Raw genomic sequence first — 27,377 nt, 5'->3', positions numbered from 1 at the left:
TGCAATTCGAAACTGGCCCCTACAAATGTCTTAACCCAGTTGTACAGTAAATTACCAAGTATGGCTTTGTCAGTATTCCAATGTACAGTGTACAGTGTCCCCAACCCCCCCCCCCTCCAATGTACAGCCCCCACCCACCAACCCCACCCCACCCACCCAACCTCCTCCAATGTACAGTTTCTACGTCAAATGTATATACACTTTTTCTGGACACTTTTTGTATCACAAACAGTACTGTATTTGCAAATCTGATATGTCATAAATGTATAGATGTAGCAGTACTGTCTATCTGTATGTCATGTATGTCATATATGTTATGATGAATTGAAAATGGGGGACCCTGATGTAAACAAGACGAAAGTCTTTCTCTGGTCTGCATCCCCTTAACAATTGTATGTATTGAGCTGTACTGTACTGTACCCATTCTGCAATCTGTTAATAAACTTTTCAATCAATCAATCAATCATACAGTACATTAATTCCATCTTTTCTCTGGCTGCCGCGGCGGACATCTGTGCTCTACTGAGCGCACCTTTCTAGTCCCCAGATGAATGCGCTCTCTTGACTCGGCACAGTAGAAGTGCGACGTGTATGCTCGAGAAAGATTATATTATCAACGACAGACAGCGTCAATGTGAGAAACACTATCCCCCCCCTCTCGCTCTGAAGAATATGCATATTAGATCACTCAGTGATTAACAGCGACGGGCATATAGTAAATAAGGATGTTAAAGACGAATTTATTGGACGCGTTGCGCGCAGAGTTTACATAGAAACAGCGCAACTCCCGACAGCGCTACATCATCACAACAACACGCGTTAGGTTACAGGTTGTTTCTGTTTCGGTGATATATTTTCGGTGAAAAAACTCTTTCGGCCGAAAGCCGAAAGGCAATTTTTTGCCATTTTCGGCCGAAAACCTTCGGTGGCCGAAATTTCGGTGCATCCCTAATAATTATGTTTGAAACCATTGTCCAGCAGAACACCTAACATGGACGTAGAGACTATGGTTCTTCATCTGTCCAAGCAGCCTAGACCTTGGCTTTCTTTTGGTAATTTTAGACGGTAACCTAGTCAAGAGTATAGCCGTTAGCCACCTCCTCATCAGAACACCCACAGCCAGTACCTCAAGTACTACCTTACCAGTGTTTTGGGTTGGGACTGAGCGTAACAGCTATAACTGACGCCTCCTCTGCTATAATCAGGAAGGTCGCCTACTGCTGGGGCGCTCTCTTCAAGAGTGAAACAAACTCTTTAAGAAAGAAAGTTTTGGCGATGTGAATAGATGCACAGTTACTATTAATCTGCCCGGCCTGTCTGTGAGGATGTATGTTTCCAAATCTCTCTCCAAAGTGGGAGACTAATTGCAGTCTTTGTCAACTTACTCCCACATTATAGCACTTACACCTTATCATTCTACTTGCTCTCTTGCTCAAACCTCAAACAACATATGCTAAGTGTAGCAATTACATGGCAAATTGCTTCTGAGTACATGAGGCTTAGGCTCGCTGGACAGTTTCTTTTCTTGGTGTGAGTATGCAAGAGGGCAAAGCTATTATGTTGTCGTCCAAAAATGTCTGTTAACAAGTGTTATTGTACTAAACATATTCAGACTCACAGTCTAAGAAAAACACAAGAGAAATATGTGTTTTACTTTACTTCACTTTAACCCTTTCACTGCCACACGACAGAAGGTTAACCCTTTACTATCACACAACCGACGGTCTCGTCGCTTGTGATAGTAAAGGGTTAATGTTCTGTCGTCTGGCAGTGAAAGGGTTAACCGGCTGTTGTGTGGCAGTGAAAGGGTTAACCTTCTGTGAATTGTCGCAGTGAAAGGGTTTTAAACCGTTTTGGTAGTGCGGCGGTGAAAGGGTTAAAGGGGATATATTATGGAAAGGGCCTGATGGATTGTACCCATATGTTCTCTTTACCTTCAGATTAAGCCTAAAACAAACTGTTCAGTGGTGTGCTCTTAGTGAGGACATTGGCTGTAATTTATCAATTAATCTAGCTGTGCTTTTAGGAGCAGGAACACTGCCCTGCCTAATGTACTTTACGGTTTGTAAAAGTGTTTTATTCTTTGGTGTGGGGTAGCCAAGCGGGGAAGGAGATACCGTATTGTCCAGAATATAAAACGGTGTTACTCTTTTTCTTTTTCTTGGCCACAAATTACAGCTGAAAAAACGTGGGTTGTCTTGTCTTGCATGGAGATTGGAGGAGCATTGCGGTAAAGAAAGAAAAAAACTGAGCCTGCAAAAGACAGCAGTGTTCATTTAATGGCTAATCTTTATAGGTACCAGTGGGTTGAAAGTAAGGCCAAGTTATTTCTCACTTGGGGATATACATTATGTTAGATATAGCCCTGTTCCTGGTAAGCAAACATGGCCTGGTTGTTATCTATGGATTCATTTTGGCCTCTGGGTTCTTATGATACCTAGGTATATTTACTGTCTGTAAGGGCTCATTAGTTAGTCATTAGAATTGAGTCCACTTAAAATTGAGCACTGTGGGAAAGGGTGTAGATGTGGTATCAACTGTGTGTTTAATAAATTTGATTTGTTTATTGCTTTCATGTTATAAATAAAGGGGGGGCCCGGGGGGGACTAGACTACTACCTTTTAAAATGTGTGTTATTTTTTATTTATGTTTATTTTGGTTTGTAAGATATTTTGTTTTATGTATGGTATTGTGAGGAAAGGGCACGTCTAGATACACATTTACTTCCTTCTGCTCCTTCTATAACTCATTTGTTTATCATTTAATGAAGAATGTAAGATTTCACTTTTTACTTTTATCTTTAGGTTATCCTTTTTATTGTGTTTTTTATATGGTTGATTGTTCGAGATCAAATAAACTCAACTCAACTTTACTCACCGTCAGATGTTCCACAGCTTTACCTGTCAATCTCTCTCTCTCTCTCTCTCTCTCTCTCTCTCTCTCTCTCTCTCTCTCTCTCTCTCTCTCTCTCTCTCTCTCTCTCTCTCTCTCTCTCTCTCTCTCTCTCTCTCCCTCCCCGCTGCCCTAGTAGCCTCGGTGCCCAGGAGGACCTACCAACTCCCTGCCTCTCTCTCTCTCTCTCTCTCTCTCTCTGGCTGGTCTCTCAGTCTCCACCCCTCTGTGTCCTGGGGATGACCGCACCAATGAGGAGCCTCACAGTAAGTCCATTATGGTCCTCCGCTACCCCCCCCCCCCCCTCCTCGCCCCCGCCCCCGCTCCCCGCCCCCGCTCCTCCCAACCCCCCCCCCCCCCCCCCTCTTGTCCTACGCCACAACACCTCAGTCATTCACTCACAGAGTGTGTTGCATATATGCCTTGATGTCAGACATGTTGGTGGTGGTCGACATTCCTGTCTCTATGAGCGTACTGTATAGATGTTGGTACTGTACACCATATATGCCATGACGTTTGACTAACTGTTGTGTGTTATTTACAGGGTACATATGCCTGATCGCATGTTATGTGCAGTGGTGGAGCAATTTCAGCTTTACTTTTCCCTTTGGTATGTGCGCTTTGTCTCCATTTACAGTGCCATTTCTTCCTGTGTTCTTATGTTGAAAACGGTCCTCACAACGTTTTAATTTATCTGTTTCTGTCTCTCACATGACACAAATGATCACGCGCAAACACACGCACACACAAAAATACACATGCACGCATGCACGCACACTGTACTGTAGGTTGTACAGTAGTCTACCGTACTGCAGCCACAGTGTTTGATATGGTGACACTATGGTGATGTCTTTCCACATGGTAAGTTACTGAAGCTGTTCCGATGTCAACACACGTGTCACGTGTCCTCTGTGTGCTACATTGTGTATCACGGTGGCCATTCAACATTGCAACACGTGTTTGATATGAAAGCATACCTTCCTGATCTGGCGATTCAAGTCTGGGCGATCTTTATCCAATACCCCTTTTCCACCGACGTGGACCTGGTTCTAGTTCTGGGCCGGTGCTGGTGCCGGTTCGCAGTTGGTTCAACCATGCAGGTTTACAGGGCTCTACAGTGCGACCATATTGCTTGCATATGCCCCTAAAAATATGTGTGTGCGAACCTGAAAAATCAATTACGCGCACGGTGTGCGAGTGCAGATTACAGCCTCAGTCGTCCTTTTTTTTATTTCTCCGCTGAGAATCGTTAAAAAACTACAAGTCCCACATTGCACTCAAGCCAACAGTCCAATCACAGTAGAGTGACGTGACTGGTTTCATGGGAAATAAAGCAAATGACCAATCGGAAGCTCTCATTTTGCTTGTTTACGTCCTGAAACTCCGCCATTGCGATCAGGGCTCTGCGTTTTCCGAGACACTAACTTATTATATAGTCTTACCAATAGCAATAGATTTTAGAACACCTAGATGTATCGATAGCAATAGTAATATAACGGTAATGCAACAAAACGAATGCCTTGCTTTGTTAACGTTGATGCAGTAGCGTATTATGTCGTTGTGTTGGCTGTAACGGACATGACAATAACATAACGTGTACACATTAAAATTGCGATAATCGATTCTAACATTTTCAAATCGATGCAGTTGAATTTTCCCCTTAGGATCGATGCATTGTTACACCCCTACACCAAAGTCACTGGCCCACTGTGTGTATAATAACTTGGCTAGCGTTATCAACAGCAGAGATGGGCAATAGGGTCCAGCTGCAGCTTCGGACGGTCGGAGTGCAAGCGATGTGACGTAAAGCAGACTCGACTGTCAATCAATGGTCTACCTGACACGCAAACTCATAAACAATGTTTCTGTACTGGAGGTGTACAGTATTTCAATAGGCAACCCTGAAAGGATTATTTTTCTAGAAGAGCAACAATAGCCAAAACATAGGCATAGGTATGCATAAAAGGGGCAAAAGCTAAAGTTAAGTGACTGTTACTTTTGTAGCAGTAGTTTGATTTGATAGTTTATTTGATAGGGACAGCACATGTTAATGAACATCAAGTACAAAATACAAAATGTAAACATGCAGGGTTGTAGCAAGAGCTAATTTACACACATGCACGCACAGTACAAATATACATTTATTTTAAAAAAAAATAATAAACTCTGTTACTTGAAATATTTTCACTGTGCTCCTAAATATTTTTGGGTGCTCCTACATTTTTCCATTTAGGAGCACATGTGCTCCTTGGGAAAAAGGTTAGCGTAGAGCCCTGGTTTAGAGAGCAGCGTAATTGTACTGTACCACTGTATAGGCCCGTCTTGTTTAGCCTCCCCAAAAAAAGTGCACATTTGAAAATATTCACCTATAAGCACAACCCTGCTTAGCTTATGCAATGTTGTTGTAACTAAGCTATTTGCTGGAGAAAAATCCTCTATTTTGTCCGTAGATCACTAGATTTATCAGTTTATAATACGAATTTCATGTGTGCATTTCCTGGTTGATATTGATGACAGGCGAAATGGACAATACAATATTCTAAATACTAAACAAAAATATTTACTGGGGTCCTAATGTGCGCTCTGCCCACTGAAGCTCTATGTTTTTACCATGCAGTCTGACGTTACTTTGTCTTATTGCTCTCGATAATCCCGCCCCCCAGCCCCTGATGTAAGCGGTTCTTGTTTTTAGACCAGCAAATATTTGGTGCCTCTCTGAAACCAGTTTTCCTGTCCAAGAGCCGGTTCTTTTGCTGTCCAAACACAAAGAACTGGTTCGAGATTAAGCACCGGCCCAGAAGCGGCCCTCAAAACGCCTTGGTGGAGAAGGGGTATTGGAGGCCTCAGAGCTACATCCTTTATTTTAGACATCAGGGCGGTGGTTCTCAACCAGGCGTCTGAGGACCCCGAGGGCATCCATTAGGGACGTCCAGGGGGTTCCCAGAAAATACTGACTATTCTGATCAAAGGATTTACTTTATACTGTTATCTCAGCCACAGAATTTTAAATCATATCCAGAAACAAAAATCTTCTCTGATGAGGGTCCCTGAGACACAATCTAATAAAATAGGGGTCCAGAAATGTATATTCATTATTTTGATAGTGATAGTATATATAGATAGTCTTTGACATGAAAACGGTTGAGAACCACTGCATTACGGAGAAGCAAACAAATTTAATCTTTCACATTTTTACACCAAAGCGTACAGGGCCATATATGTCTTAAACCACACGTGGCCCTGCTTAGAGCTGCATAAAGTGTTTGGGAAATTCACAGATCAATATTGTAATCTAGATGATCGCAATGATAGAGTTGATAGTCCCATAAAGGCTCAGACTTGGATACAGCCAGAGTGCTCTCCTGTGCCAAAGACGGCTAGCTTTGGTCACCGTGTGGTTCACGTCCCTCCCCCTCCGTCAGATCCACTCTCTGTATAGCACGGCCAGCCCCAGCATGCTGAAGAGGAAGCAGAGCTCGCGGGTCGAGGCCCAGCCCATGACCGACTTTGGTCCGGACGAAACCCTCGCAGACAGCGCCGACATCTTCTGGATCAACAAGCCAGTGAGTTGTCCTTCATTTATTAAGATTTGATGAACGTGTATGCTCTTTTTTTCAGGAACGCCCCCCTGCTACACGCTTGCACGGTTCCACACGGTTCCACAAAAACACTGCTGGCAGCTCCTCGGTCTTGTTAAACCAGCTGGTTACAAGGCTGCTTTTTTAGTCACCAGTGTCCCAGTAGGTTGCTTCTTTAGTTACCAGTGCCCCAGTAAGTTGCTTCTCTAGTCATCAGTGTCCCAGTAAGTTGCTTCTCTAGTCACCAGTGTCCCAGTATGTTGCTCCTCTAGTCACCAGTGTCCCAGTATGTTGCTTCTCTAGTCACCAGTGTCCCAGTATGTTGCTTCTCTAGTCACCAGTGTCCCAGTATGTTGCTTCTCTAGTCACCAGTGTCCCAGTAGGTTGCTCCTCTAGTCACCAGTGTCCCAGTAAGTTGCTTCTCTAGTCACCAGTGTCCCAGTATGTTGCTTCTCTAGTCACCAGTGTCCCAGTATGTTGCTCCTCTAGTCACCAGTGTCCCAGTATGTTGCTCCTCTAGTCACCAGTGTCCCAGTAGGTTGCTCCTCTAACCTATAGGTCACCAGTGTCCCAGTATGTTGCTCCTCTAGTCACCAGTGTCCCAGTATGATGCTTCTCTAGTCACCAGTGTCCCAGTATGTTGCTTCTCTAGTCACCAGTGTCCCAGTATGTTGCTTCTCTAGTCACCAGTGTCCCAGTATGATGCTCCTCTAGTCACCAGTGTCCCAGTATGATGCTTCTCTAGTCACCAGTGTCCCAGTATGATGCTTCTCTAGTCACCAGTGTCCCAGTATGTTGCTTCTCTAGTCACCAGTGTCCCAGTATGTTGCTCCTCTAACCTGTAGGTCACCAGTGTCCCAGTATGTTGCTCCTCTAGTCACCAGTGTCCCAGTATGTTGCTTCTCTAGTCACCAGTGTCCCAGTATGATGCTTCTCTAGTCACCAGTGTCCCAGTAGGTTGCTTCTCTAGTCACCAGTGTCCCAGTATGTTGCTTCTCTAGTCACCAGTGTCCCAGTATGATGCTTCTCTAGTCACCAGTGTCCCAGTATGTTGCTTCTCTAGTCACCAGTGTCCCAGTATGTTGCTTCTCTAGTCACCAGTGTCCCAGTATGATGCTTCTCTAGTCACCAGTGTCCCAGTATGTTGCTTCTCTAGTCACCAGTGTCCCAGTATGTTGCTTCTCTAGTCACTAGTGTCCCAGTATGTTGCTTCTCTAACCTGTAGGTCACCAGTGTCCCAGTATGTTGCTTCTCTAACCTGTAGGTCACTAGTGTCCCAGTATGTTGCTTCTCTAACCTGTAGGTCACTAGTGTCCCAGTATGGTGCTTCTCTAACCTGTAGGTCACCAGTGTCCCAGTATGGTGCTTCTCTAACCTGTAGGTCACCAGTGTCCCAGTATGTTGCTTCTCTAACCTGTAGGTCACCAGTGTCCCAGTATGTTGCTTCTCTAACCTGTAGGTCACCAGTGTCCCAGTATGTTGCTTCTCTAACCTGTAGGTCACCAGTGTCCCAGTATGGTGCTTCTCTAACCTGTAGGTCACCAGTGTCCCAGTATGGTGCTTCTCTAACCTGTAGGTCACCAGTGTCCCAGTATGGTGCTTCTCTAACCTGTAGGTCACCAGTGTCCCAGTATGGTGCTTCTCTAACCTGTAGGTCACCAGTGTCCCAGTATGTTGCTTCTCTAACCTGTAGGTCACCAGTGTCCCAGTATGGTGCTTCTCTAACCTGTAGGTCACCAGTGTCCTAGTATGGTGCTTCTCTAACCTGTAGGTCACCAGTGTCCCAGTATGTTGCTTCTCTAACCTGTAGGTCACCAGTGTCCCAGTATGGTGCTTCTCTAACCTGTAGGTCACCAGTGTCCTAGTATGGTGCTTCTCTAACCTGTAGGTCACCAGTGTCCTAGTATGGTGCTTCTCTAACCTGTAGGTCACCAGTGTCCCAGTATGGTGCTTCTCTAGTCACCAGTGTCCCAGTATGGTGCTTCTCTAACCTGTAGGTCACTAGTGCCCCAGTACTACAGTATGTTGCTTCTCTAACCTGTTGAATAAATGTAGTTGAAGAAACACATACATGATACAGTGCCTTATAGCCATGCAAATGAAGGATCCACTCTGCATGCACTGCTGTGTTCTCTTCAGCTCTTCAAAACAAGGCCCACGTTTTCCATGTTCTCTCTGTAACTGTGCATTGAAAATGGTGGCTATTGTAATGTGGGCAAGAGAGATCAGCTGTGCAACTGAAAACTAAATCTCATGTAATCAAATATCAAAAGCCTATAAGATGTAGTGTATATACAGGGTATCTGCAGGGTATTAAAAAGTATTAAAAAGTATTACATTTATAATTGTCAATTTAAGGTCTTAAAAGGTATTAAAAAGTGTTTTGCACGTGTATTACAGGACATGGCGGCTGTTAGGAGATGAAGTAATATTTAATACATGAAATGTTTTTGTATTCAAGTCGTTCTTTGCGGGGCTACCGGGAGCTTGGCGTGTCTGGTGAGAGCTTGTATGGAACGTGCAATAATTTAAATTGGCCCGCAAGTGCACCCGCCAGTTCAGTGTCACTATATGTTTTTTCTCTTTCACTAGTATGGTTGTGAAATTGGTATTCAATTGAGCTATAAGTGGTATTAAAAAGGTCTTAAGAAGTCTTGAATGTAACATTTAACACTTAAGATTTAACCATTTAAACCTGCAGTTACCCTGATATAGCATGTTTTAAGGTCGCTTTCACACAGGGGCTGTTTGGTCCGGATTATCGGACCAGAATTCGATAGTCCGGTTTTTCGGGTTTGTGTGAATGCGCGTCGAACTCGGTCCGCGGACCAAGCAGGCGAACTCTGGTCCGCCTGAAAACGTGGGTCTCGGTTCGCTTCATCGGACCAAACACGAACCAAATATAGGAAGTGCTTAATTATTACCACTGCTCGCAGCATTCAATGCAAAACAAGCACACTGCATCTATCTATCTATCTATCTATCTATCTATCTATCTATCTATCTATCTATCTATCTATCTATCTATCTATCTATCTATCTATCTATCTATCTATCTATCTATCTATCTATCTATCTATCTATCTATCTATCTATCTATCTATCTATCTATCTATCTCTCTCTCTCTCTCTCTCTCTCTCTCTCTCTCTCTCTCTCTCTCTCTCTCTCTCTCTCTCTCTCTCTCTCTCTCTCTCTCTCTCTCTCTCTCTCTCTCTCTCTCTCTCTCTCTCTCTCTCTCTCTCTCTCTCTCTCTCTCTCTCTCTCTCTCTCTCTCTCTCTCTCTCTCTCTCTCTCTCTATCTATCTATCTATCTAACTGTGCATCTTGGGAAGAAGGAAGAAAAAACGCGGCTTATTATATTGTTATTATTATATATATATAACAACGTGGTGTACAAGTTGTTTAGCGAGAGGATGGTGGTAATCGGCTTCAATAGAACAACTCGCCTCCGCTGATCTGAGGGCTTGCAGTCCACACACAGACACACACACAGACACACGGGCTCGCAGCCACACACACATGTCCACTGTCCAATAGACGAGCGCCCTTTTCGACCGCGTGACATTGCTCAGATAGTTTGGTGCGCCTGACAGATTGCTATGTGAACGCAGGCGAAAACCAAATGAAGAATGCAACAATGTTGCAACTTCACCACCAGAACCGCACCGAGTCCACCAAAACCATCTGTGAAAGCGACAGCGTCGTCCCTCCTCCCTCTCCCATCTCTCTTTTGCCCTTTCTTTCCAGTGGGTGCACTCTCTGTTGCGGGCGTGTGCCATCATCAGTGTCATCTCGGTGTGCATGAACACCCCCAAGACGTTCGAGCACTACCCTCCGCTGCAATACGTCACCTTGGCCCTGGACACACTGCTGATGTTCCTCTACAGTGCCGAGATGATCGCCAAGATGCACATCAGAGGAATCGTCAAGGTAGCTATCATCACTGGCTATAAGTCCTCACCTATCAAATCTGCTGCTTTAAAGGATAGGGCCTAACAAAAATAATAGTTGGTTTCAGGTTGGTTGTCAGTTTGGCCATGGGTAGGTAGGGATTTTTTTTTTTTTTTTTTTTTTTTTTATTCTTTCCCACGGCGACTATGGATAGGGAATTTCTTTATTTAATTAACCCTTTCACTGCCACACAACAGAAGGTTAGCCCTTTACTATCACACAACCGACGGCGATGCTCCATCATTAGCATCATTAGCTCCGCGGATGCGGAGCTAATGATGCTAATGATGGAGCATCGCCGTCGGTTGTGTGATAGTAAAGGGCTAACCTTCTGTATTGTCACAGTGAAAGGGTTAACCGGCTGTCGTGTGGCAGTGAAAGGGTTAAAATGTTCACAACAACATGGATGCATGTACTCTGCCAGCATGTTTAATATCCATAATACTAAATGTTTGACTAAGATTTCTATGAAACTTTATTCTTAAAAAAAAAAAAAAAAAAAAAAAAAAAAAAAATGATTTTTTTTTTTTTAATATATAATTTTTTTTTTAAACTCATAAAATATATTGGGTCGCACCTAAATCGGCAGGGTCGGTCGGCAACCTGAAACCAACCATTATTTTTGTTAGGCCTAGTTCATGATATTTAGGGGGTCGTTTGGATTGAGAGTAGTTTACAAACCATGTGCATGTTTTGTTTTGTGGTAATAGCTATGAACACATCAGTAACATTCACCACTACATGGCAAGGGGCGACCACAACATGTTTCACATTTTGGGGGGAAACAACTTTCCGTCATTTAGGGAGGGAAGGGAGGTGCCCACTTGATAACCCTGGTGATATGCTGGTTCTAGCTGCCTATCTATCTACATGTTGGGTTGTGGTGGCCATTGGGGACCATGTGGTAGGCTATGTTCATCGGCATTGTCAATACCTGGAGCTCACATTCTAACCATTTCCTCCTGCACCCACACCCCTTACCCTAAACCAGGGGTGGCCAACCAGTCAGAGACTAAGAGCCACAAAAAAATGACTGTGGTACCACAAAGAGCCACACCATATACCAGCGTTTCTCAACCTTTTTTTTCAGTCACGGCACCCTTCATGTGTTTATAGGTCTCACCCTCTGGCCTCTGAAGTTGCTAATGTCTTTTTTATTTGGGCCTCACAGGGTTAAAAGTACCCTGTGAGACCCACGGTTGCAAATTACAAAATCACTTTTAGCCATTTAAAAAAATAATGTTTATTTAAAAAATGTTAAAGGGGAACTATTAACTATTATACTACTATTTACTATTTCTTTGACTATTTGGGCACTTTTACACAATTCCTGTGAGTCTATGGAACACCTAGGTTTTTTTTTCAAAAAAAATGCATTGTTTTGTATTTCTAATCAAGTACTAAAAACCGCATTTTTCTACCTCAAGATCTTAAGCCGTTTTGAGGCTGGGCTCCAACCACTGTGTGGCCTGGTGCCAACTGCCACATCAACTGCCACATTATTATGCAGCTGAGAAATCTCTGACATCACAGATATGCACATTTTCGCACATTTTCAGATGACTCAGTTCAGTGAGGGTGAATATTGTGAGAGGAGAATTGGAAGAATTCGCCAATATGAGAATTAGAGACATATATCCTATTAATATAAGTCCACATAGCTAAGAAACAATGGTAAACACTGAAAAAAGCCATTTATAAGATAGTTCCCCTTTAAGCACATGTATAGTCAATTGGTCCTGTTGTTCAGCCTCACAATGCTATTTGATAGTAAATGTGTTTATATGTCCCACCCTCTGGCCTCTGAAGTTGCTAATTTCTTTTTAATTTGGGCCTCACAGGGTTAACCTCTTAAGCCCGAGATATACAGTAAAAGTGTATATTTTCAGCATTATGTTTGTTTACCAATTATTTTAACTGTTATTAGTGAAATATAAGATTATAGAAATCTCAGGGCATTGAGTCGGAAACCGGCGCATATTGACAGGAGGAAGTGGCACAGCCAAAAGTGAGTGTAGTCTTTTGAAGGAAGAGACTCAGGGCTTTCAAATTTCGAAAAACTACCCTACCCAGCTCACACCAGCCCCTGTCAATCATCTGACTTCTGGATTTACTTTTTAATTTCTCTTATTTTTTGGGATTATCTCCCACAAACCTGAATGTTATTGCCATAAAACAGAACGCAGTTAGTTTCTCTACCTTTCTGTGAACGTCTTGCAAAAAACGGTGTTGCAATATGATGAAAAATGGTGGAGAAATTTACATTATAAAAAAGATGGCAGAATTCAGTACTGTATCTACAAAACCTTCTGTTTAATCATCTTCCCTTTATTCATTTGCTTAGATTTTTCAGGTCTGGTCAATTTTAGCATGGTGTTATTTACAGTCAAAGATATATATTTTTTTAAATAGGATTGATATTCTCCTTTGGTTCATTACAATTTACTCAAGCCTAGTAACAGACACACTATTTCTGACACTGATCCATATATGTCCCTAGATTCAGATACCAAGAACATGCAAATGGACCATTTAAAAAAAAATTGTAAATGTTTATTCTACGTCCTTATGGAATGAGTGACATAAAAAAAAAAAAGTAAAAAAAAAAAAAAAAAAAATTAATTTTTTTTAATTTTTTTTTTATGGATGGAAGAGCCGCACATTGACGGGCAAAGAGCCGCATGCGGCTCGCGAGCCGCGGGTTGGCCACCCCTGCCCTAAACCGTTTGTATCCTACCCCCCTCCCCCACACTATATACTGTGTATATATATATATATATATATATATATATATATATATATATATATATATATATATATATATATATGTAGAATAGATGTTTGGTAAGGGGATTGGGTTTCTTCATCTAGTGCTTAGCCTTATCATTAGGGCACAAGTATCTTATGTTTTATTATAAAAAAATAAAATAAATGTGATTAATTTAAGTTGATTCAAGGTACCATGACAAATAATTATGATGCACATAATCGCTCCCATTAAAATATAGCATTAAGAGTGTCTGTCCAAGGTACTTAAAGCTTCCTTATCCTGCTCAGGTCTCTATTTATCACGCTTGTCCGTCATGTCGGATGTACTGATGTTGGTTTTTAATCCTGCATCCTGTACAGTCAGAAACTGTATCCTTATAACACCACCTTAGACCAGAACCGGGCGTCTCTCATTTCAGCCACTGCATCGAAGCTGTATGTGTTGATCCATCAACACAGGTAGAAATCAGAGGGAGATAGTCTGTGTTCTATAGAACCTTCCAAAACAGGCAGATGGCAGATGAATAGCCCTTAATTACCGCCATGGAAAGTGTGAATCAAGGATAACAAGCACACACAGAAGGAGAGGCCTCACGATCGGCCACTGAATCAGTGTTTCCAGGAAGGGAAAGCGGCGGCGTAATTTGGGATGACATTTCTGTCAGTTCTTGTAGGCAGATAATACCCCCCCCCCCCCGTTTCTTCCCTTTTGTTAAAGCGACAGTGTGTCCTTTTCTTCTTCTTCTGTGAATTAATCTAGTTAAGGTTAATCTGTACGGAGCAAACTGAGACCACCGGCGTGGCAACACGGCACTCGCCTTCGCTGCTCTAGCCTCAAATGTTCTGGTGAGACACAACACTAGGCACGGATTAATTCATAATAATAATAATTAAAAAGACACATTGTCGCTTTAAGGCCTTTTCCCTTTGTTCTATTACAGTAAGTGCTGTATATCAAGTGCATCCCGATGATTGAGGCTGTGTTACCCCCGTTATATGCAAAGCATAGAGGCTGGATGTATCGGAAGGCAGCCATGCGTAGCAGCAGCAACCTGCTCTCAACCTGACACATCATTCATGCCACATTAGTGATGTGTTTAACACAGTGGCAGCTGCTCCATAGACAGCCCATAGATCACATGCCTCTCACGTGCGCGCACACACACATGCACGCACGCACACAACCACAGGTACATGCACAATTCATACATTTGAACCATGATTTTGAACCAATATGTTGACATGCTTGAGTTGTATTTTAATTTCTTAATCGTGTGTGGAACAATGATCCACCATAATGTGGACATAAAGTATAGCCCATCTGACCAGGATGTAGGATCTCACAGTAATACTAACACATTGAATAAAACAAGGTAGGCATATATTTACATAGCTTAAGTGAAATTGTCCTGTTTACAGCAAGATACAAATGCTAAACAATGTATTACAGGCTGGTAGGCCTGGTACTGTAATAATAATAATAATAATAATAATAATAATAATAATAATAATAATAATAATACACTGTATTTGTATAGCACCTTTCATACAGAAACTGCAGCTCAAAGTGCTTCACAACGGAAAAAAGACGGGCATAAAATGAGCACATAAAGTGCAGACATATAAAATCACAGGTTTTCACATTAGGATCTAACATCCCAACAGGCCACCTTGTTTATTTTTTATTTATTTTTATTTATTTAACCTTTATTTATCCAGGCAAGCAATTAAGAACAAATTCTTATATACAAAAGCAGCCTGTCCAAAAAGCAAAGGCCTTTTGTGGGAAGGGGGGTGGGAGGCTGTAACAAAAACAAGGTCATGTACATGCATACAAGTAAATAAAAAAAAATGACAGTAGCAATAGTATACAAGGACAACAATAAATAAGGGAGAGAATGAAAGGGAGAGAGGGAAAAAGAGAAAGTGAAAAAGAGGAAGAGTGAGAACCAGAGGGAGAGCGAGAACCAGAGGGAGAGAAGAAAGGGGGAGAGGGAGGGAGGTAGGTGAGGGGGCTTAGGGGGAGGAGAGAATAGTCTGAGGGCTATGCGTGCGATTGGGAGGCAGTCAGCAGGTGCAACAGTCGGTTAAGATCTGTTGCAGATTTAGTTTAAAAGCAGTGCGCGATGTGAGGTTTATGGTTTGATTAAGTTTTAAATGGACAATAATAAAAAGAGTAAGATAAAATAGACAGAGTAAAATAGTGCAATAGTGCAGTGCAATAAAATTGTAGAATGGAATAGACATAAAATGAGCACATAAAGTGCAGGCATAAAATCATTTATAGGCCTATTTGATATCGGCATCATTTAGAGCTCAAAGTGAACCCATAGGTTATATTTAAATTAAACAGCCTCATTGATCACCATGATTTTAAAATTGGGATTAGATTAGATTCATATATATTGTCATTATACAGCACAAGTACAGTACGACGGAGTACAAGTACAAGACGTTTGGCATCCAACCAGAGTGCAAATGTAACAATAAAGTGCAATAGTAATATACAATGTACAGGTGATTAAACTGGGTATACACAACATATATAAATGAGTACTACTGAGTGCAGTGCTAATCAGATGTATGTACCGAGTTGTAATACCAATATGTACAGTGATACAGGTATAAAGACAATATGGTAGTAGTCATACTGGCCAGCAGCGTAACTAGTAAGGGATATGTACAGATATAGATATAGTATCTCTACAGATATGTAAAAGTATTATGTGCAGGTATGTACAGACACTAGTACAATACATTACGTCCTCAGTCCTCACCTTGGTTAACTTCGCAAGACTTCCAACCCTCTCTGAAACCTATCGATTAGCCAGTGGATCATCCAACATTAACCCTTTCACTGCCCACATCATTAGCATCCGCGGAGCTAATGATGCTAATGATGGAGCATCGCCGTCGGTTGTGTGATAGTAAAAGGGCTAACCTTCTGTATTGTCACAGTGAAAGGGTTAACCGGCTGTCGTGTGGCAGTGAAAGGGTTAACATCACTGTATTTTGAAGGTCGTACCGGCCTCTGTATTTTCGCTATAGTGCAAAGCAAGTGATATCATGTGAATCTTGAGATTGCAAGGAATCCATTAATAAATTACCAAACAGTCAGAACTCAAGCCCACCACAGCTGTTATTCTCCTCAATACAACTCTTTATTGGCGTTTGCCCTCTGCCTTTGCCTCCATAAACATCCCTGCCTCAAGGTCCATTGTCATCCCATCTGCTGGCCTACATCCGGTACAATTACAACCTTCTGTGATCCCTCCCCCCTACACAAGTAGTAAATTATTCCTTTCACTGTGTTACCGCTTCAGTGGTTTAATTATGATTTATTTAGTTTATTGTCATGTAGAAGGGCTGTATGGGGATTGTGGTCTGTATTAAATACATTATAAGTAACATTTCTGCATTCAAATGTCTAAAAACGACTAGACCTATTTTATATATTTAGTTGAGTTGTGTACTTACATTATCACAAATGTTTCCAACAATGTTCAAACCCAGAGAAATACGTAATTTCAGTAACATTGCGTTACATTCGGTTGCCTGTCAATGGCGTCATATCCCCTTTACCCCCTTCCTAACCCGTAGCTTGACGAACTGCCGTGCCGCCAATATCAATGCTGTGATTGGCTGATTGTCTCTTTAAGGCATGGTCAGATCATACTTGATTGACAGCTCCCTTTCAGCTGATGTATCGTTGCTATAAACTATCATATCTATCAAATGGGCTCTACTTGGTTAGAAAGATGAACTAATCCCCTATCTAGCAAACTATGTTAGACCACCCACATCTTTTGTTTTTATTTAACTAACTATGGCGCTAATGGTTTTAGCATTTTCCATTCACTTACATGAAACGGTTAGGATTAGCTGTGCTATGCTACACTTTTGAGCTACTTATTAACTCAATACCGATTTAGATGATGTAAGGATGTACCCAAGTCTGCCAGTAGCTTTCAAACCATGTCAGGCTAATTAGAACTCTCAACCTAGCTAAAAGCAAAGAAAAATGCAGCGCATTGTTTGTTTAACAATGACGACGACAACTTCCTTGATCACAATCATCAAACTCTGTCTTTTGTTGTTGTTTTGAGAGCAACATACAGTACTGACTCCTAGCGGCACGGTGGTGTAGTGGTTAACACTGTCGCCTCACAGCAAGAATGTCCAGGGTTCCGCATTGCCAGGTACCCAGGTGGGGTATCTCCTGGGCCTTTCTGTGTGGAGTTTGCATGTTCTCCCTGTGCTCGCAAGGGTTTCCCCCTGATAAGATAAACCCAATGGAAAAAACATGCACAACAGATGGCTGGCGCTGTCGCGTCCTTGACGAAGACGGGCAGGAGCACTTGGATTGGTCCCCGGGCGTGGCCCTCGCCGACGCCCTGTCTGCTCCCGGCTGCTCTTGGGGGGAAGGACGACGGGATGGTTTAAGCGCAGAGCTCAATCGCATCGGCGACTGTGAAAAAATACAATGTGTGTGTGTGTGTGTGTGTGCCGCCCATTGCATGTCCCATGCAGGGTTTCTGTTCGAAAATATTGGTGCCGGTCTCCGTGTCCTGCAAGATTTCAATCTCCCGGACAAATGGGAGAAATTCCGGTCAGAGTTTATTGAGCTTAAAAACAATCTATACGCAGGCTATATAAATAATGACATCCTCAAGGCATGTAGATTTATAATATTTTAACTTAAAACTATACTTTTGCGTATACATTATATTCCAAATAAAATAAGTCCCGTTGATAGACTCACGTGCTGCTGCTGACTTGAAATCAAATAGGCGAATTTCCGTCTGTGGGCAGTCGGCCCGACATTAAACAGCAGTCTGTTATAATCACATTTTTATGAGCTAATGAATTCCGTTATATTGGACATTTGTATTAATTATATCAAGTGAAGAACTGAGAAATTTGGCACTACTGACTAGAGAGAGAGAGACGGCAACATTATCGTGTGGGGTTCACTGAAATCTAAACGTTGCATGATTTGCCGAATCCAATGACAATCTCCGCCTCCCAACACAGCGATACGCTAATCCAGCTGCAGCTCCTGCCCACCATTCTCATCAGCAAACCACAGGTCGCGCTGCAGCAGCGTCACACCCCAAATGAATCTCGACATCGCTTCACCAATAATCGTTGTATCAGAACACTACACATATAATGTTCACAGCAAACTGTAGTTGATCACCAGGTATGTTTTATTAACGTAGGTTGAATAATTCATATAAGAAAAACGATAGGGAAATCTCTTTTACCTTTCTCCACTGGTTAAAAATGCCAGGAACTGGTGATACTGTGCACGTGAACATATCCCTTGGACATGAACTGACAGTACGTTTTTATTGATATATCATTGGGATCCGCCTCCGAAATTAGTCAACGCGTCACCACGCATTTTGGCCGGAGCTTAAAAAAAGAGTTGATAGAATTTGACGTTCTGAGCGCGGTGGACACTTTACGTCTGTGTTGAATGGTAAAACGGATTATATTGAAACATAGTGCGAGTACTCACAACAACTATTCACACAATTTAAAACAGCCGTATATTTATTTGGTCATACACAATGTTTGTATCTATTGGTTTATCTAATGAAGACCGTTGTGCTTAGAGGGAATTATTTTCACAGGACATTATTACCGGAGAGATTTAAATATGTCAGACTTCAACAGATTTTCCCAGTAAAAAAACTGTAATTACCGGACAATGGAAACCCTGGTCCCATGTCGTTGCATGCCGAATAAAGACATCTCTAAAGAGGTCCTGCATTATTATTATTATAATTATATTATTATAAATGACATACTGTGCATTTAAATAGAGCATATTGAATATAAATAAAAATAGAAAACTTGTTTCTTCGCTATTACTGCGGCTATTACTGCGGCACGGTGGTGTAGTGGTTAACACTGTCGCCTCACAGCAAGAAGGTCCAGGGTTCGATTCCCGCTTGGGGACCAGGTTTCCATGATGCCAGTTACCCAGGTGGGGTATCTCCCAGGCCTTTCTGTGTGGAGTTTGCATGTTCTCCCCGTGCTCGCAAGGGTTTCCCCCCCGATAAGATAAACCCAATGGAAAAACATGCACAACAACAAGATCGCTAACGCTGTGGCGTCCTTGACGAAGACGGACAGGAGCACTTGGATTGGTCCCCTGGCGCGGCTCACGTTGACGCCTGTCTGCTCCCGGCTGCCCTTGGGGGGGAAGGACGACAGGATGGGTTAATCGCAGATACGAATTGCATGCATGCATCGCATGTGTGCCAATTGATGACCTCGGAGCAGGTCCTAAATTATTATTATTATATTATTATTTATTAATAAATTATTATTATTATCCCATAATGCACTAATCTGAACGCATTTCTGACCTCTTAAAATAGCAATGTCACTCACTCACTCACTGACTCACTCACAGTTCTATATCATACTGGCTGCCGCTCAGTGTCATCTGCACTAACCTCACTTCGTGCACATGCACTGAATAAAAATCCACAATGTACCTTTACATACCAACATCCGTCTGGCCACACCCCTATCCGCTACCTTCATAAGCAGGTGTGTGGTCACCTACTCGCCTCCTTCTTCACTTTCACCACAAGGAAGTGCCTGTTGTATACATCACTTGACAAGGTTGTTTTAGCTGAAGAAAGTTGAGTTACGTGTTTACATTTTTTCTTGCTTTTTTCTTTCTCTCATAAATTTTTAAAAGAAAAAAGCGAAGTCATAATGTTTACCTCGGAGGGTCGCGCTAGCAACGTTACCCTTCACCAGCGGTTCTCCATTGCCTCCTCTGTCGTGCGTCTTGGAGCGGGATTGAGGCCTCTTTCGTGGTTAGAGCTTAAGCAAGGCCTGTAGCTTACACTCGGTTGAAAAAGGTTTTTTCTGCCTCGACCTGAAGGTTAGGTCTTCACAGAAAGGTAGAGGTTAGTTGTGTGCTCTGTTGCTTAAACAGTGATATTGAGCCGCAACACTGTTGTGTTGGTCTGCAGTAATGCTCGTGTGTGTAAAGGTACCGCGGTTCAGGCCGCTCTCTCTCTCTATCAGATTTTCTGTGTCTTGCAACATAAACACGGGTGTCGGGTTCACACATACATAACTTGGCCTTGTTATAAACCCTGTTCACAGACTTGTCTGTGGCTAGCGTGCATTGAATTAGCTCTGCGCTGTTCATTAGCATACTGGCTACTTAAGGTATCATATGGCTATTTGTTGTTGTCGTATTCAAGGGTTGGGCTTGCGAGGGGGTACCGGATAAACCCCTCATTCCCTCTTCTGATTGGTCTGGGTTTTTTTTGGACTCTCTTTTCATTCGGTCAGGGCCAAGCTGTTAGGCAGCTTGGCACGGGGGGGGGGTTCCCTGACTCCGCACCTATCACGGGAGGTTGAGTCATGGGTTTCCCCCGTCATAGAAAACGTCACTAGGCACGTTTCTATTGGACGACGGCTTCCGTGAGTTTTTTTCAGACCCGTATGTAGGGTCTGTCATTGTCAAGTTGTCGGGGCAGAGCGTTGGAACTTACTGTTCTGCTACGCTCGATATACGTGTAACTTGAGTCTGTTGGTCACATGGCTCAATGTTACTGTGACTTTTCAATCTGTGGCTCACATGGGAAGTCTCTCTGAGGATTCCCGTCTCCTCTCTGTGGTGAGGGTGGCGGGATGTAAGAATGTAAAACATTTTTACCCTCGGCCGCGTCACGTGGGATTCATGTCAGTCGGTGTTTCTTTCTTTTTAATAAAAAGAGAGAAGAATATGAAGCACGACAACTCCTTGTCGTTCTCCCAGGCGACTTGAAGGACCAATGTCTGGTGTCTGGTTAGACTATCCATTGATGTGTTTGGGTCTCGACGCGTACATAGTGCTGGCTCGGGGTGTTTCTGATAAGAATCACGCATGAGGCTGGTACGCCTTGGTTGCTCGTTATTAAAACAGCGTTTTTATAGGGCAACTGGGATGGGGGTTTTTCTCTTCCGAGCGCCTGTTACTAGGTCTCGACGGATTCTCGTTCATATCTGGGGGATGTTAACGGAATAGATCAAAACATAGGTAGAGGGGTCTCACGCCCTTGGGGTGGGCCACTGAGCGCGGTACGAATGGGACCGTCTGGGTGGTGCCCTCTTTTCATGTTTTAGATCGACACGCGTACCTACCCCCTCTCTTGGAGTGGGGATGTCGGCGTGGTTAGGGCACGGGACTGGTTCTGGTCACACTGGTCCAGGTCAGTTAACCCGTTGTCCGCCGGGGACGCAGATCTGCTGTTCTGGTACCCTGAGGGACTTGTGCTTTTTTCGTGGGGAAAAAATGCCGGGTCGGCCCGGGTGTCACAGGGTTGGGCGTTATGGAGACCCTTTGTTGGGTACATGTTGTACCCTGCACTATCATGAAGGTCTGGTTCTCCATTCTTTTCGCTCCTCTCTCACGCATGGCGAAGAGGGGGCTGTTGGGGTGGTCTTTTGGACCTCCTCTGGTAGCCCTGTGTGCTTCCCGAGCCGCCGGGCCCGGTCCAAAGTTATGTTTCTTCGACCCGTAGGCCTGGAATAACCCTTTTTTGAAAACTGAAACACTTGTACTGCGGTATAGCCAGTGTATACCCGCAGGTGTGTTTTGGAGTTTTTTCTTGAGGGGTTATAGGAACAACCACCGCATGTGGTACCAAGAGGGTGGTTGATTCCCTGGTGTGTTGGAGCAGAGTCAACTCCCGGGTTACCCGGTTGAGTGTGCCCCTGCACGTTCATGACGCCTGCCAATCGTGTCAGCTTTCTCTGCCTCGACCCCTCTGGGTCGGGGTTTTTTGGTGGAGGCTTTGTCATGGTGCGCAACAATGCCAGCATACGCCCCTTTCGCCGGGGTGCTGTTTTCAGTTGACCCCTGAAAACAGTGCTCCAGGCTTGGGTCAAACGCCTGCTGCCTGGTTTAAGGGATCAACCCCCTCTGGGGTCGTCTCCCTGGTGCGCTGCCTGCTTCCGCTGTAGTATAGCCTTTTGAGTGCTTCAAGTTATGGCCATGCTGACTGCCTGTGTTTGCAGGGTCAGTGTGCCAGGTGGCGTACTAGTGGGGGGAAGGGCCCGCTCTTGGAGGGGCCCTGTCCGAATACGCTGGCGATGTGGGGGGCGGTGTCACTAAGTGACCGCCTGGTGAGGTCTTGATGCTTTGGCGTCATTGACCTCTCCGGGCCCCCTTTTTCTGGGGGATCCCTTCAGTGGGTCTGGGTCTTCCTTCGCGCTCCGCTGCTACGGCCTTGCCACGGGGTTGAGTTTGCTCTTGACCCCGTGATTTTGGGGGCAGTAACGAGGTTTGTTCCTTCCGTTCGTTCCCTGGTGGCATGCGGGTTGTGCGTGTGCGTAGTCGTGGGGTCAAGCCACGGTCTGCTCACCCTGTGCGTTGAGTTGCTCGAGTTTCTCTTCGCACGGTCGGATCCGTCTCCCTCCCGTCCTCCAATAGGGAGGGTATCCTCCATTAGGGAGGGTCGGGGGGCTCGGTCCTCTCCGATCTGATGGTTGTGGGGGGCCTCAGCGGGGTACATTTGTCGAGCTTCAGGCTCCCGCTCAGCTCCTGTAGTGCAGATGACGCTGAGCGGCAGCCAGTATGATATAGAACGTAAGGTTATGTATATAACCAAGTTCTATGAATACTGGTGACGCTCAGCGTCGGGACGCCACTGCAGCCCTTGATCTCGCCTTGTGGTGAAAGTTTGGGAAGGAGGCGAGTAGGTGACCACACACCTGCTTATGAAGGTAGCGGATAGGGGTGTGGCCAGACGGATGTTGGTATGTAAAGGTACATTGTGGATTTTTATTCAGTGCATGTGCACGAAGTGAGGTTAGTGCAGATGACGCTGAGCGTCACCAGTATTCATAGAACTTGGTTATATACATAACCTTACGTTAGTCACTGCCCCTAGAAGTGACTCACAGGCATGGCACTTACGTGTGTCTTTAGTTCTTAGTTAATTCTCGTCTACTATCTTAGTTCGAGCGACACTGTGTCGGTCAAGCAGTTCAGTGTTTTATACGTGAAGGATTTGTAAAGTCATGCATACTAATTTAAATTGGAAACGCAACCAACACGCCAGGGTTCCATTGCACAAAGTGAAGTTGGAAAAAAATCAGGAGGATGTCAGTCTTTCAACAACACTGTACTGGTGAAGCAGTGTTGTGTTTATGCTAGTGCTGTCAGGCGATTAAACATTTTTTTCTAATTAATTACAGGATTTGTAATTAATTCATCTAATTAATCACATTTTAATCGCATAACCATTTTAGGCCTGATATTCTATATTCTATGATCATATTTCAAATTGCATGTGTCCGGATGGCAGAATTCAGTACTGTATCTACAAAACCTTCTGTTTAATCATCTTCCCTTTATTCATTTACTTAGATTTTTCAGGTCTGGTCAATTTTAGCATGGTGTCACAGTCAAAGATAAAAAAAATAAAAATAAAATTGAATTGATATTCTCATTTGGTTCATTACAATTTACTCAAGCCTAGTAACAGACACAGTATTTCTGACACTGGGAATACATTCCCTGAGATCCATAGATGTCCCTAGAATCAGATACCAAGAACATGCAAATGGACCATTTAAAAAAAAAGTCTGTAAATGTTTATTCTACGTTCTTATGGAATAAGAATTAATTTTTTATTATTATTACTTTTTTATATTAATTTTGAGTTAATTTTCATAACGCGATAATTTGCTGTGTAATTAATTAACGAATTAACGAATTAACGCGATAAACGGACAGCCCTAGTTTATGCGTGAAGTATTCGTTTCATTTTGTATGGATGAATAATGTAATCGGATTGGGATATCAGCCACCAGCCGTTCGCTATACAGCAGTGAGTCCTTATTAACAGTTAATTGGCCTTATGGAGCCGCATGGTATAATCTTTAATTACGAGAGCCTGATTACAAGAGGCAAGCATAGGCTACACCTTTCTATACACGGATGGCAATGAGTTGCTTGGTTGCTTCGTGTACCCACCGTAGGACTAACCTATAAAGTTAATAGCCTATAAAGTTGTATGATATCGCTGTAATATGTATCGCTGTACATATTAATATAACAACTCTGTACATACAGTACTTCCGATTAGCACTACACTCTGTAGTACTAATTTATATATATTTATACCCAGTTTAATCACCTGTACATTGTATATTGCTATTGCACTTTACTGTTTTAATTTGCACTCTGGTTGGATGCCAAACCTATTTCCGTTGTACTGTATGTGTATAATGACAATACATTTTAATCTAATCTAACCTTGAAATGTACCTAAATTCAGCCAAATGCCTCTCTAGAGCCCCCTAAAGGAATCTATTGAGCAAGGTGGATGGTTGAAAGATGTCCTAGCTGTCAATAAATAGTAAATTACCTATTGTTATTGTTTGACTATTGTTTGAAACTCCTGAACAACGGTACCGCCAAGGACTGAAATGTACTTCCACCACTCGGGCTACATATATTGCACTTTCTAAAAATAATGACTGTGTGTTGCTTAGGCAATCATTAAGACGTTGTAACCTTGGTCTTCTAATGCCATGAAGATAAATGTTTCACATCTATGCAACTTTTGTGTCCTTGTTCTCTCAAACATGTACACCTTGACATGCACTTAGTGAAGTGGCGGTGTTCTCTGGTGCTTTCACCCGTCTCCACCTCTAATGGATGACCTAGTTACAGGCTCCGCACCTCATATGAACATTATTAGCAGCTGGAACCGTATTGTATTTGTAAGGATTATTATAATTGTTCTCAGCTAGAAGTGTGTGCAGCTCATAAATGCACAATGCCATATTGCTTATAATTCAGTGCCCTGTATTCCCGGTGCTTGGAGCCCTGCAATGGCCTTGTGTGGCTATAATGTCTTAAAAAAATAACGATTCACATAAGAATCGCCATTCTATCACTACTGATTAAAAAAATAAAAGAATAAAGATTTACAAAACGTTATATATTTGTTTTTTAAAGACTGCCAGTAACATGTTTCTGTTCTAATGATTGCATTCATAATTGCATACAAATAAATCTTGCTCAAGATTTACATTGAGTAAAGGTTTACATTTGATTCAGTGTTTTCTTTCTCTATTTTGAGAGCTATGTAAATATGTACCACAGTCAAACGGGAAAAGACTCTCAAAATAATAATCGAGAATCAATCATGAATTGAGAATCGATTTATTAATCAAATCGTGACCTCGAGAATTCAAATTGAATCGTGACATTTTTGAATCGCTGCATCTCTTCTTAATACACATCAACTTCTTATGAACCCAATAGAGTGTGCACTGTGCTTCTGTTGATTCATGGTAGTATTCGGGAATCTCCCATTTACTCTCTCTCTCTCTCTCTCTCTCTCTCTCTCTCTCTCTCTCTCTCTCTCTCTCTCTCTCTCTCTCTCTCTCTCTCTCTCTCTCTAGGGGGATAACTCTTACGTAAAGGACCGCTGGTGCATGTTTGATGGCATCATGGTGCTCTTCATATGGGTCTCACTGGCGCTGCAGGTACATTTCATCATATCTACCCTGATATTTCTATAGCAACGCTTTTCCCCCTATTCATTCAAAGCAGCTGAAGCATTCACAGCTCTGCCAGAAGGCAGTATTGCAGCTCTCGTTGCCTCATTAGTCATCCTGTGTGTCTCTCTCTCTCTCTCTCTCTCTCTCTCTCTCTCTCTCTCTCTCTCTCTCTCTCTCTCTCTCTCTCTCTTTCTCTTTCTCTTTCTCTTTCTCTTTCTCTTCTCTCTCTCTCTCTCTCTCTCTCTCTCTCTCTCTCTCTCTCTCTCAGGTGTTTGAGATAGCGGAGCTGGTGGACCAGATGTCACCGTGGGGGATGCTGAGGATTCCCAGGGCTCTCGTCATGATCCGGGCCTTCAGGATCTACTTCCGCTTTGAGCTCCCTCGCTCCCGCATCACCAATATTCTCAAGTACGGTGTAACGCCGTCATTAGCGAAGGGCCGATCTCAAATAGGGTCGTCGTAAATACATCGATAATTACACAAGACAGTATTGACGAAATCAACCCGGGCTCATAATACGCACACCTCCTCCTTCTCCTTTCTCTCTCCAGGCGCTCGGGGGAACAGATCTGGAGCGTGTCTATATTCCTGCTCTTCTTTCTCCTCCTCTATGGAATCCTGGGAGTTCAGATGTTTGGTACCTTCAACCATCACTGTGTCACCAATGATACAGAGAAAGGGTAATGTTTAAATATTTTACTAACTCCTAATAACTAGTGCTGTTAGGCGATTACATTTTTTTATCTAATTAATGACAGGATTTGTAATTAATTCATCTAATTAATCGCATTTTAATCGCATAACCATTTTAGGCCTGGTATTCTATATTCTATAATCATATTTCAAATGGCATGTGTCCGGATGGCAGACTTCAGTATTGTATCTACAAAACCTTCTGTTTAACCATCTTCCCTTTATTCATTTGCTTAGATTTATCAGGTCTGGTAAATTTTAGCATGGTGTTATTCACAGTTAAAAAAAAAAAGAATTATGATTTAATTGATATTCTCATTTGGTTCATTACAATTTACTCAAGCCTAGTAACAGACACAGTATTTTTTATTTTTTATTTTTTTTATCTTTTTCCCCCTCCATTTTTCCTCCGATTTTCTCCCATCCCAATGTTAGTCGTTATGCCAATTCCCAATCCCCTTCCTGGTCGCTGCGCACTTACCCCCCACAGTTGGTCTGGGAGAGTGGAGGCTATCACGTGCTTCCTCCGACACACGTCTAGCCAATCAACCGCTTCTTTTCACCTGGCAGCGCGGAGAGGGTGTAACGTGTGGAAGGATCACACTACACCCCTTAGATCCTATCCGCGCTGAGCAGGCGCCCCGACCGAACTGTAGGAGTCGCTGTTTACAATGACCCGGACCCACCCCGCCAGCTTTCCCACCCTCTAATACAGCCAATTGTATTAGTGTGAACGGCCAGCCAAGCTGGTGACAACGCCGGAGCTGTGAGCTGGATTCAAACAGGCGAATCTAGCGTCTCCGGTGTTGGTGACGAACGCAATCTCCGCTACGCCACCTGACCGCCAGACACCGTATTTCTGACACTGGGAATACATTCCCTGAGATCCATAGATGTCCCTAGAATCAGATACCAAGAACATGCAAATGGACCATATTAGAAAAAAGTCTATA

At 43.1% G+C, this 27,377-nt stretch overlaps 1 protein-coding gene across 1 annotated transcript in view; it reads left to right on the top strand.

Annotated features, from left to right (window-relative positions):
• Positions 1 to 3,460: 3,460 nt before the first annotated feature.
• Positions 3,461 to 27,377, top strand: part of nalcn (sodium leak channel, non-selective) — a gene marked incomplete at both ends in the record, with an annotated part of 382,889 nt that continues 358,972 nt past the window's right edge. The window contains 6 exon segments of the mRNA XM_084311476.1: positions 3,461 to 3,502; positions 6,315 to 6,455; positions 10,219 to 10,401; positions 25,633 to 25,716; positions 26,000 to 26,139; positions 26,283 to 26,411. Coding sequence (XP_084167602.1) covers positions 3,461 to 3,502; positions 6,315 to 6,455; positions 10,219 to 10,401; positions 25,633 to 25,716; positions 26,000 to 26,139; positions 26,283 to 26,411 — 719 coding nt within the window.

Source organism: Notolepis coatsorum (genome assembly GCF_963971535.1).
Source record: "Notolepis coatsorum genome assembly, chromosome: 3".
Taxonomy (NCBI): Eukaryota; Metazoa; Chordata; class Actinopteri; order Aulopiformes; family Paralepididae; genus Notolepis; species Notolepis coatsorum.
Note: the sequence above shows the minus strand (reverse complement) of the source record. Positions and strands in the feature narration are given on the sequence as shown.